This window comes from Opisthorchis viverrini, assembly GCF_000715545.1.
Source record: "Opisthorchis viverrini unplaced genomic scaffold opera_v5_217, whole genome shotgun sequence".
NCBI lineage: Eukaryota > Metazoa > Platyhelminthes > Trematoda > Opisthorchiida > Opisthorchiidae > Opisthorchis > Opisthorchis viverrini.
Window position 1 is genome coordinate 363,574 of NW_008751876.1, and position 13,201 is coordinate 376,774.

Sequence of the window (13,201 nt, forward strand, 5' to 3'; positions counted from 1 at the left end):
CGTACAAAACCTGGACAAAACGCGGCGCAAGCCTAACGATATTAGCCTTACTGACGATAGAGGTTTGAGAAACCTAACAAGCGATTCACCAATCAACTCTGTACTACAAACGTGTATGCAAAATTTGACGTTTTTATTCACATACTTATCTGAAGTAGAGCAAATTTCATTTACCTTCCCGAAAGCTTTGCCGTAGACTTGGAGTATTAACATGACACCAATAGCAAATATCGCACTGCAGCAAAGATATTATCATGACTCGTCGTTTCTTCCTTATGAGGCCCGTGTATTCATTTTAACAGTTGATTAAGTGCACTACGATTTTGGGGGGTTTATTGTATTCTAGTGAAAGTCCCTTCTACCTGTATTTTTATCCCCTGCGCTGCTGTTCTGGCCAGTCTTTAGTCTCGAGAGCAGTTCACGGCCCACTGTTGCCATAGCAACAAACTGCAATTGACAAAACTTTGAACAACTATTTAGACAAAATGTCTACGGGGCGTTGTTAAATCTCTTAGATTGCATGCCCAGTATGATTATTTATGGTTATATCTGCCAACGAGTCGTCGGAGGTAAAAGAGGGACGTTTTTTCCAATTTGGAGCAAGCAGTAAAAATCATCACAAACTGAAAATATACTGTACCAGAGCCTGCTGCCCATGGGTAATAAAGTCATCACGTTTTAACAAGCAGGGATGATAAAATCAGGAACTTAAATGAAGCCATCAGCTTTTTTTGAGGTTCTAGTGCTCAATAGACCATTGAGTAAAATTAGTGACAAACGGAATTTCGCACTCTCTGATTGGTAGGAGGGTGCTTACTATACTTAACTTCCAAAAGATGACAGGGCTGAACGGATTGTTATCGTTGACTGTAATATATACCGAAAATTTGCTTGCGTACGAGTGAGAAGGAAAAAGGTTTGACCAAGAAGTGAAAAAAGAAAAGAGCATGGAACCAATGAGCGGAAGTCCTTTGTTCTCATAATAAAACACTCAGGAATAATGTGCCTACGCTTTTGGATAAAAAATAAAGTAAACTAAGCTGTGGAATAAATCGACGTGATCAGCTGTCGACCAAATTGAAGCATTGAGCGAACCTTAAGCAATATAAACCTAGTGCACAACAACAGAGGAACTTGAGAGTTTGACTACGAAATGAGAACAAGCGCACCACATTTAGGTGCGCCTACTGCAAGAGGTTCAGCCAAGTTCGGCAAAGAGCGGGATTGAACACAGCCCCAGAATTTATCTGCTTTTTATCAAACTAAAAGGTTTTCTTTGAACCTTTGCATCGTAAGATTTATGATTGTATATGAAATCTTGCGTTGCCCTCCAATTTTCCAACTCGATACCTAGGATTTTGACTTTTGGGCACCTCGTGCAGAATTTAACAAAAATGAAAAGTTTGAAATTGAAAAGCAACTGGTAAACTACAAGTAGTTAACGATTGTTACTGAAATTCTGACATTGCGGACTAAGCCCATTTACTTATTTTAATGACCTTTTGGTGTGATTCATGCGGCTTTGTTCATTCAATACCCCTCCACTTGTTTGAAGTTGAAGGTATATTGTTCTTGTATGGTCTTCCCAGAAAGAGTTTAACCCATCTACAAAGCCATACAGCATCAGATGCTCTAGGCAGTTGAGGGAGCATGTTTAAGTGGTCGGATTCTTAGAGTGGGAAACCCAAATGGACATTGATGATTCAATCTTGTGTACTCTAAAAGAAAAACCCGGATAGTTCATCTGTTAATAAAGTTTCATATTGAATTTTCAAATGGCCTACAGTTGCCTTTGTTTTCTCTCTTCCCATTTAATGGCCAATCTTATATGTTGATCAGATTTCTTCGTGTTTCAATAACATTTGTATTTGCCAGTTAGTTAAACTGCGACAACATTGCTGTTTGAAAATTTTTCATGGTGGTACTACGGGAAAATTGAGTACCTCTGAAACAAAGTCGAAACGCATTTCTTGGAGGCAAAAGTAGTGTAAATCAAGTGCCCTGAAAGTGTGTACCGCACATTAGTCATGCACCACTGCTGTGGGCGATGAGGTTTCGTTTTGATATTCGAAAAAGCAGTTAGCAAAAAGTGCTACCCTTGAGTAAACAACAAGTGTGAAGTGTGACGCTAATTCCATACCTAATACGGATTCTTCTGGGTGTTTTGCGAGATCAGTTAAATTTCACCACCTATCAGAGCAGTTTTACCTTTTGAGAAGAAAAAAAGATAAAAGATTTGCTGACAGTGAATCGTTTAAATCGTTTACTAATTGTAGTGCAGTTCCACAACAGCCTTAAGGTAACACTTGGTTTTACGAAGACTTTTACAGAGCAATACCTCTAGGGATTTCAGTTCCTGACTGATAGTAACTTCCGTGGGTTTACTGCCCCATTCACAAATACCATAGGATAGAATGAGAACGCCCACTAAATGGGTGTCACTCATATATTGTCTGTGAGGAGTTCATCAATAATTTATTTGTAGGACTACAGAAGGAAAATGAACAGCTTTAAATCCTACTTATCACCATCAGTTTGCTTCAACGTACGACGCCAACATTCATGAGGGAATCATGCACGCCATCCCATCCAAGAAGGGTCTGTTAGACAATCAGTTAGTTTTTGCCCGTGTGCAGTTTTTCACTTTGGACGCAATACCATTGACAGATTATGCTAACTATTCACCAGCTTGGCTGAGTTTTAGGGTAGACTGGGAACCAGCCGGCATGATTTATTTCAAGTGGAATAATCGACCGGTGTTGAATGCCGGTCAAAAGATGTCCTTCACTGCTGGTTCCAGTTTGTTTGGTGTAATAAAATCATTTTACTCGTAATTGAGTCCTTGATCCTTCGGACCAGAACACTTCAGTTAATGCTCCCGCTTTGGCTTTTGTCGGTTTATAAACGCGGTTTGAATGCAGGATGGGTTCATGCGGACTTTTCACCGGTATGGCCTATACACTAGGTTGAAGCCACCTGTATTGTTCGTTTATATCCATCAATGACCACACACAGTAGAGTATCACTTCAACAGTCCAGAGACGCTGCTCTTAACGCGCTTGCCAGTTCTAAGCCTTTGGTTCTATTATAGCTTGAACACCGAAAGTTTGAGGACTTCCTGGCCGTCAGCCGTTTTGACGTAAATCCTAGTCCCACCTAAACTGCAACTTTTTTTCCCGCTTCTGGTGAATTTTCCGCCGTTGCTGAATCTTACTTTGGTGCCCAAAATTGATCTGCATTTTCCGGAGGCCTCTTCACTTTTTTTCTTACACTCTCCAATCGAAGAGTAAAATTCTTTATTTTTCTATCAATGAACTCCATCAATAAAGTAGTGGCTTAAGATTTTTTGAAGTCAACCCACTGTTTCATTTACTGAAGGATGATACTTACTAAAAATACCACTCCTCAATTAATTTAAATTTTTATACTTGACCTAAATCATCCCCACAATTTAAAGGTATTGTTAAATGGAAGCAGTTGTGCTCTTTACAGAAGGCCCATTTTTGTTGAGCAAATTGGACAGCATAATAGCCTCAACAAAATGCGTCAACTCAGATCAACCCTTAGCATGAAACCATACACCAACTTTAGTAATGGACTTTTTTATCCACTTACCTAATTGTTTTTGCTCAGCCTGTGAACATATACTTTGCATACGAAGTATCTGAATAAAGAACCAGACTTTGCGTTGGATTCATCGGGAACCTAACCACTTTTGATGAACATTTTGACGTTTGAATAAGAGTTTCATCCTGCAAATGGGGTCACTCAATGCCATGGAAACAAGGATTACTGTGCAGCTGTTTTGGTCATAATTTGAGCTATCAGTAGGTACATTTCAAAAACATCTTGCGCAATTTCAGGTCACTGATTAAAGTTCATTCCGTTTCTTCATAACCGGCGCTTATACGGAATAGAGTGCTACTTGATCCTGGGATGTGTTGCATTCCTAAGCACCTGCTTTTTGCCTGATAGGGATATGATGAGATTATGAAATACCAATAGATATTTTACGTTGTGAGTTAAGTCAGTGTACACTAAAAAGACTAGAAGAACTGTACAACTGTTTCACCACTTTGAATAGCTTAATCGCTCACACCTACACAACATTATCTTTACAAAAAACCCATCAATTTCGACAGTGGGATAACACCAGAGTGATTTTGATCAAGTCCTCCGGGGTAGTTACGAAAATACACAGGCATTTGCTGGATTCCTATGACTGGATCACATCCACACCAATTTCGACACACAAGCTAATTGTAATCAGTGGCACCCTAGACCTTTTGCTTCCACGTGCTAGTAGATCCCTTCCGGTTGTATCCACTGTCACCAAAGTAGCTCAACAAACAACAGAAGAGATCTTGCTTTCGCTTCGTCAGGAAGACGGAATGTAAAGGTTTCTGTTAAATTTAAAATTAGTGAAACGATTTTATGAAGAAATAGGATGGCTTTGAAATGACTGCAGACGTAATGTGAACTCATATATTGTGTGAAGCTGCACATGTTCCTTCTAAAACTTACAGCTGAAAACAATTTAGGTCAAATCTTTTGCACTACATTGTCGGGTTTCTCAAATTCGTCGATGGTATAACAGTGAGGCCACCAGACGAAAGTCGTTTAAGGCATACTCCAGATGCATTTACTGTGTGTGTAGGCACCATATGCCTAACCAACAGACTGTACCATCAAATAGCAGTGACGTTATCATGGTACGATTGTCGAGCAACACAGTTTAACTGCGATATGTATCTTCGCTTAATCACAATATAAGTTGGAAAAAAGCAACTTCGAAACGGTTACAGAAGCGCTTTTGTTAGAATAGAGAGGCGGAAAAACCGCAATCTTTAAATTGCGCAGGTGAACGATTTGAATTTGGAGTAATCAAAGTGTTCTCTTCTCAACACCAAATCAAATTTGGGCAGTTTAGGAAAGACCAACGCAACGATCAGTGTAACAAAGAGCCAAAGAGCAGAAATTTTGACTGGCTGTGATTAAACGAGGCGTTATGTGGTTTGTGTTTGGTTCTTTTATTACACGAGCCGCTAAAGACAGCTGCATGCCGCAAGGTTTACTCCTCAAGCAGAATAATTTACGAACTGATTGCGTGATAACTTAAGCTCACAGTACCCAACAATGATTACCAAGAAATCTCACAGTACGCCCGTGCACCTGGATACAACTTATCGGAGGATATTACTCAATTGGCAACGCAACCTGTTGCAACGCACTTGTTCCGTAAGCCGGAGGTCGTTTGTTCGTGTACTTATTAGTACCTTTTAGTTCATGCTACATGTGCAGCTTATCAAAAAAAATTGTGGAACTAGCGATGCTCATCCAGCAACAACCATTTACGCCAAGTCACCCTCAATGTGTTTTGTTTAGAAAAACCTTTATGTGTTTGTCTAAGTTTGGGTTGTGCGCTAGTCAAAACCGGATGTTCCGATGTGCTTTTGACTGGTTGCTGCACATGTATCGTGAGTATTTTGAAAATAATTTTGTGGATTTTATACCGTAGACTGAGGCCAATCACACGTAATATGGTCGAATATTTTAAACTTATTATATGTTATAGACGTCAAGTAATTTGAAAGTGAGCTATCAGCAGGTTATTCAGGGCTGTTGCTTGAAAACTCGGTGGATTTTTTTTGGATGTACTTCTTTTTCCAAAAAGCTGTTTACACATCAAGCTAACAAAAATTCAGACAATTTTTATCCCCCGTATTTTTATTGTTTCATGAGGAAGCCGTGACAAACACAAAGCCGAATCAGTAGTTGCTTTAAACAGTATGTGCATATCGTGCATCCTTTCTGGCGCACAAGGCCTCTGGAAAACTAATGGAGGTTGGTTTTTCTTTGAATGATGTGCTGTACGCATCTAAAGAGTGGAGTGACAGTATCGGGACCACAACGACCAACACTTAGTAGGCGTTCCGCCAGCGCTGCCAACATAATTTTCATTTTTCATGAATATGTGACCAACTGCCAGGGTACGCAGGAAGTGTTGCCCTGGTACTAATCCTGATACTCTTAAGGACAAGCCCCCTCCCCAAAGTTTCAGAACAGAACAAGCAGAGCTCACTGTCCACATTTTTGAAATACTATGTCTGTCGGTGCAGACATACCATCAACATGGTAATAAGGCTATGATTATTTTTGTTCCATTCATCAGGTGTGTTTTGACAGTACAACATTTAACGAAGCGTCTTCGGGTGTGTTGGTTCTTACACCCCACTGAGTCAAATTTCGAATGGGTTTCGAAAAATAATACATTTCCCCGTAGAGAGTTCATCCTATCAGAAATTGAAATGGCGACCTGATGCTGAATATTTTCTTTTTTCCTTCTGATACCATGATAAATGTATGTTCTTTATCCCGTGAATACGATCCAAACTAAGTGTACTTCCAGAGTAACAAACAGTTGAGTGTGGTTCACTTGCAAGTAATAAACAACCTTTCTGTAATAGACAGTTACCAGGGTACTGCAAGCATAACAGCAGTCGGGAAGAACACGTGAACTTTTGCATTAATTGTACAGAAAGGAGTACATGCGAATATATCCCATTGTTACGATAGAAACTGCATTCTAATGGAACATTTTATGCTCGAACTTTGGGTGGTATAAAAAATCCTGCGTTTATTTCAGCTGCAACTGCCGCAGTCCATTTTATGAATCCCTAGATGAGAGTGAGAGGTTACTGTTGTTAATTTGCAAACTTACAAAGCTGGAACACGAACCCACCCAGAATCCCGGTCCACGCTTAATACACATGAACCCTTAATGTATACGTAGAACTTTGCCACTGTTTTCTCCAAATACTTGTCTGTAAGGCACTGATCGAAGACAAATTGATACTATCTGAGGTTGGTTAGTGTGAACCTGGTAGTGAATGACAGGCGTCAGTTATGCCTTATTTTTATTGCGGCATCTCACCTTACAGTCTTAAAGCCAATGGGATAAACTATATGAGCATTTAACAACACATCCGTTATAACGTTTCGTTCCTTAAAACACGGTACAGTAGCGAAATGCAACCATCCATTTCACCACGTTACTTTACTTGTATTCAGGCAAGAAAGGCCTCTGAATTTTTATTTACTAGACCATGCTTCAGTAGAACAACGTTGATGAGACTTATCCAACGGACAGCGGATGTTTTACCTCAGAACAGAATATCAGTGGTAAGTCACCCTTTCAGTAGTAGTATTGTCTTTTTTGGATTAGCATTTTCTACGGGCTGTTTATGCTAGCAGGATAAAGACGCGGCGTCAGCAAAGACAGAAAAACTGTAGAGACTAGCAGCAGCCGCTTTAACCGTTCTTACGTTTCCTTAACTTTTGCCCTTGAATTTTATAATGTGGCATTAAATGAAAAACCTAGTGTTCAAACGATGTCCATTGGTCGCTTTGTCGAGTTTGATAATTAGCCCGCAAATGTTTTGTTTTCACTCAGGTTGACTTTATTAATGCGTGAGCCTCCCAACCGAGTAGAGCCGTTTCGGTTATCTGACGTTTGTTACGACTAAACAAGATGTGCTTTCGTGTAAGTACAGCCATCTAATATATACACAACTGAATCGTCCTTTTCACCCTTTTTCATCCCGTCTGCGGACACATTTTAAAAAAGATTCCCTTAATTGTTGCGTCTGATTACTACTTCTGATCTGTTGGACCACAATCACCAACAAAACAAATAATTGTTTCTCAACCAAATAATTGGTCTCGCAGACCTGCAAGGAATGGAATGACAGGTGAATCTCTGATCGCCGGTGATTACAGGTACACATCCTTCGACTAAGGTCTGACTGGCTTTCTGAATGATATATGGAGGTTTCAAGGGAGGAAAACCTTCGTCACAAGAGCGCTCCCATTCCTTTTGAGTTTTTCAGGTGGTTATAAAAGTTGGGTAATCACAGAATGTTTGAAATGTTCACCACTCTGTTCGTGGAAGGAAATCCAGTGGTCAATTAATATCACCGATTCATGTTTAGGCACGTGTATTCATATCACTTCTGCTATCCATACCCTTTCAGTTAGTAGCAGCAGCGATTCTCCGCTAGAGTCCCAGGAATTAGGAGAATATTCTACACGTCTACGGAAATTTTGTCTAGTATCTGTTTTGCACCAACTAGTTACGTATTTTATGGACAGAGAAGAACAACCTTTTTTATGAATAAATCACACACAGTTTTTCTCTACCATAAATGAAGAAAACAGTATTTACCAAGACTGCATGCTAACATCCCGTCACATATTTCGTGAAAAAGTAGTATAATGCAATATTTTACAACCCTATCCCTCGGGTCCAATCTTGTTTGCTGAAAAACGAATCGCGCCGTCATGGAATCCCCAGGTTTTTGGGGGTTTTTTCACCGTTTTACATCTGGATAAATATAACTCTATTGTTTGTCTAGTGCTCCTCTCCAATTCTATTGCTGAAGGAGAACAAGTCTCCTGGTTGTTAGATTTATTTCTCCAAATGGCTGACGTTACGTTTTATTCAGCTGAAGGAAACACAAAAGCCGGGTAGTTACTGCTTGACAAGCACATTCCCCAAACGGGGCGTCGCAAACGACACGCACAGGTTTTCAACTTGCCCACTTACCATCAGTCCTGACGGGACGATTAATAATCCAGAAATTGTTACTTTTCGCTTTTCAATTCGGCATACAACCAACAATATATTAACAATTACTCTGATACAGACAGAGATCTTGGAACTTTCATTATCATCGTCCACAAAAATTGCTGCCAGGTTTCGTACAACTGCTGCAAGCTCCTCTCACAAGGATATTGTCCGACCGGACCGTTTCCCAGGGTATTCAGAATAGCACGTTTCGAAGAATTAGGAACATAGGAGTTTTTCATTTAGCTCAACGTATACCAATGGAACAAAAGCGGTATACAGAAGTACAAATTGACTTGGAGATATGTTCCATTGTGAAGCACTGCTTATCTGTTTCATCCTTGTTGTGGATCAGCAATGGTGTGCATTTCGCAAAACCTCAGGAATCTCGAACCCGCAACCTTTCGGTTAGTAGTTTAAACACATAAACTTTCAGTCACGCGCATCTGGTCAGTATTGTGAATAACTCGTACATACACATGATATGGCACTATGCTTCAATTGCGACGTGCATATTACTTGATCAAACCTAATGATTGCATACTCGAATGGCTACTACGCAGATGGAAATAGTCGTTCGATTGTTTGCTGTGCTACTAATGTAGAGATGGATACTACTAATAAGACGTGCAAATAGTGTGTGGTTTTCCCGTAAATCCGCTTCGCGTCCATTGAAAAGCTAGATCACTCACGGAATTTGTGGAATTGTTTTGTAACATTCGTTTACACTTGAGTGACTGTTAATGAATATCCAGGAAAGTTCAGGAAGACGCGTTCGAGAAGAATCCGGATACTCAGTTTTCATAACCAAGATGCATTTGAGAGTCTTGCTTCCCTGTCAAATAGAGTGTAACTGTTCAGTTGGTGTTTCCCAATAAATAACTCAGTAGTGAAAGCCTTCTCCATTTCACAAACAGATTGTTACCGCAAGAATGTGAACTTCCCTCAAGTGATTTTCGATCTTCACAGCCGCGGGTTGTCTACAATGAATAATTTTAAATACCCTAATCTGGTTTTTTAGCGCTTTCTCGTCCTTTATGAATCATACAAAGAATAGGGAAGGATAAACATGATTTCCTCAAAGTGTAGAAACCTCGGGAATACAGATGGTTGTTCCTTTGAAGGGAGGAGATATTCTTAAGTAGGTTTTTATTGGGCCGGTTTGATCGACTATATCAAACCCTGAAAAATGACATCTGAAAGAAAACTGAGAAAGTGATTTCATGGAAAATTTGGTCACGTAGTGTATTCCTTGCGCTTGAACTAATGTGTGTCCGATAAAACACCAGCCGTTCAAGTGGGAACTAACCGAAACAGGAACCCAAATTCATATACCAAATAATTTTTGTCGAAGTTTAACATTCTTTATTTCCTAATTTAATTGTGGTTCGACTGGAGAAATTGTACTATTCCAGCCATGTTTGTAATGCTTGTGACTGTCTTCAAAAATGTGAAATTGATCATAGAGAATAAACCCTATAGCAGGCTTTACGTGAATCCCATTTTCGGATATAATTTTCCGGTAGATGACAAATCAGTGATTTGCCTAAAAAACATAATCGCATGTGGCTGGAAAAAGTCTAAGACACAAAGCTGGTTACTTACTTCAAAAGCATGAGAGGGGGAAATAACTCTTTATATTTCTCGGAGTATAATCGTTCCTTTCCGATCTCTGTGATGAAACGGTGCTCTTAGGGACAAAACACGACACAAGTTTCTTGCTGGGGATGGAGATGGGGAGTGCGTGACCTTCACTGCGCCTGGTTGCAGGCGCTGCAAGATATGGCTGCCAACCAATATCAGTGGCGTTTTTGTATGAGTATTTGGATGTGTAGACACCTTGAAATGATTGTAGTAAGCTAGCACTAAGCCCCTTACCCGTCCACCTTTATTCTTTTTTTCACAATGAGGCCTTCAAATTATTCAAAGTTGTACGGCAGCGAAGCTTCGGTGTTCAACACTGATTTCATGCTGTCGATGATGATGATGATGATAATAACTCTTGCTGGGGTTGTTTGGGTGGCGCCAATGCCTTAGATCCGAACATACTAAAGCGTCCAAGATCAGACATTCCAATGCAAAATTGTACCGTGCAAAATGTAAACAAACCTGATGCCGACTACCGGCTACAGCGATCGCGCATATTTCACTGGTGGCAACAACACTTTGAAAAGCGAGTATCAGAGTATCCTTTGCTCCCATTTTATTTCAGACTTGATCAATCTGTCTAAACAGTGGCCAAAAAATAAATCAAGCCTCTGTGTACCAAACCATAGGTTTTAAATTTGCCTTTAGATGTAGTTTCCTCTTTCACCCTGCAATACTGGCGATATCCGTCATGGAAACGCTGCTTGTCTTAGACTGTTCATGAGCGGATAGATCAGTTTGATAAAAGATCTCTAGAATGCTGTTTGAACTTACATTCAGAAGAGCCATTAGGGAAGTATATGAATGTTGCCAGTGTACCGCTCAAATTTTCTTGGGACATCGTCCCCAAAGAAGTGAGTAAGGATGACTTTCGCCCAAATTTGACAATTTTGACTATGGGACTAATTTTATTTTCATCAGTTTCTACCCAAGCGGCAATGAATTTTGATGCAGTTAAGTTGGTAAACTATCGTGATAAGAGTTAATGACACCTTGAATAAGCCAAACTCAGAAAATGAGGCAAACCCAACAGAGAGCCGCAAATGCTTGGTCCTGAGCTTGAGTCTCCTAGCTAAAAACAGTCACTCGTTCTCCATTGAATTCTTACGCACAGATCATACCTAGCTAGCCGAATACCGGTGGCATAATTAAGTGTTCATCAATTTCTTCGAACAAACTAAACAATACAGTTCAGTTTGCAACAAAGAATTTGCGTATAGCTGAAACAGACTGCGCTGCTGATTCCCATTACAACAGCTTTTGCAAGCCTCTTATAAATGATTTCAAACCGCGAACTAATGTGGACTGCAACCTGAGTCCCACAGAAACAGGCTTCAAGAAAAATAGTAACTTAACTTCAAACCCTGTCTCAAAAACGGAGCACATTCGATTTTAGCGTGGTGCTGCGCCTACACATTGAGATGACGAGTGGAATAGTTCATGCCAACACATAAAAAAAGAGACAATGATCTGAATTCTCAAGACCTTAGTAAGTAGCCCGGTACATAAGCAATCCAACGAAAGATTTGTGTGGACGTCGAAGGAGTTAGGGGGAATTCGCAATAGAACCGACACTCTGGTAGTATTCTTGATATATTGATGTCATTTTGGCACTCTGTGATTCCGATCTTCCTGGTGAACTAGGACGGTTTTGCAGCCCCACTGCAGCTTAGACAATATTTCGTGAGAGAACTTTGATGAACTAAAAAAGAAATCAATTTGTGGAAGCTAGATTTAAGTGCGCCGACTAAAGGCAGTCAAAGGAGGTTCTAACCTAACATGAGGTTTTGGCGTGGAACGCGAACTGTACTCATTTGCACATCAATTAGGTTGTGACATGCGACTCATCCGGAACCCAGCTAAGTCTTTAGTTTATGATGTTTTAAGCTTTAAAACAGTAAACGAGAAATTCAGCCGAGTAACAGATGAGTCTCACGTCAAAATCAAATTGGCATGCAAATTAATGCATTTCGCAATTTGGATTCAAGTAGAACATAAGGTTGATGGAAAATCGTGAACTGAGCCTACCTGATGAGCCGCAAGAAAGGTGAAACCGGTCCTAGGCTGTCGAAGAGGCTCATACGCACAGCTATATTGCTGAAGTGGGTCGGCACGGCAAACACATCCGGTTGCACATTTTTCGGAGAGGTTTGTGGCATCCGTAACAGCTTATTCATTGTATTCGTGACTTTCGGTAAAATATCTGAACTTTCCTAGTGACTAAAACTGTTTCACTTTTAATTCTTTGATAAAGGAGTGAAAGAGCTTAAAAAATAAGATAAAGTTTATGTATGCGTGGGCTTAGCTTTCGTTTGACTTTTAGGAGCCGCAACTGCGTTGCAACACTTTTTCCGTATTCAAGCTGAATCTGTTTTATTGTGCAAGTAGGTTGTGGTGTAGTCTACTTCGTGTTGCAGCACGCCGTTAAAACACCTTCCAAGTTCTCTATGCTTTTATCTAGTCTCTTTTGTAGCATATCAGACAACCACTCCGGTGTGCAAAAAATGTCGCACGTTCTTCCTGCGGTATCGTATTGTATGTCAGTACCTGAGGATGCAAAAGTCTGATAGTATCTGAGGTACTCTTATCAATGAACCCTACTTCAGTAGAGTTTGGAACTGGAACGTCGGCTTTCCCTTATACGGATACATGGACACTAACATAGCTACAAAATTCGTGGTTTACACCCGTCGATGAAGGTTCGTACGTCAAACCAAACTGCAAGCAGTATGACGCGATTTTGCTTCTGGAATCAGTTTCGGCGTCCATGACGTTCATTTTCGGCACCTGTGTTACGCCAGGATTACTGCTGCGTCAGACAGTGTGTAGGTTTCGCATGGGAGCACCAAATTTGAATAGAAATAGTCGCAAGTAAATTTTCCCATAGTAGTGCATAACTTTGGCTTAAAAGCATGATTGGCCCGTCAC

General features: G+C 40.3%; 1 protein-coding gene across 1 annotated transcript in view; it reads left to right on the forward strand.

Moving 5' to 3' along the window:
• The window catches only part of T265_08448 (hypothetical protein), a gene marked incomplete at both ends in the record, with an annotated part of 99,948 nt that overhangs the window by 61,794 nt on the left and 24,953 nt on the right, over positions 1-13,201 (forward strand). Inside the window, one exon of the mRNA XM_009174255.1 lies at positions 12,747-12,808. Coding sequence (XP_009172519.1) covers positions 12,747-12,808 — 62 coding nt within the window. The remainder of the gene's footprint in view (positions 1-12,746; positions 12,809-13,201) is intronic.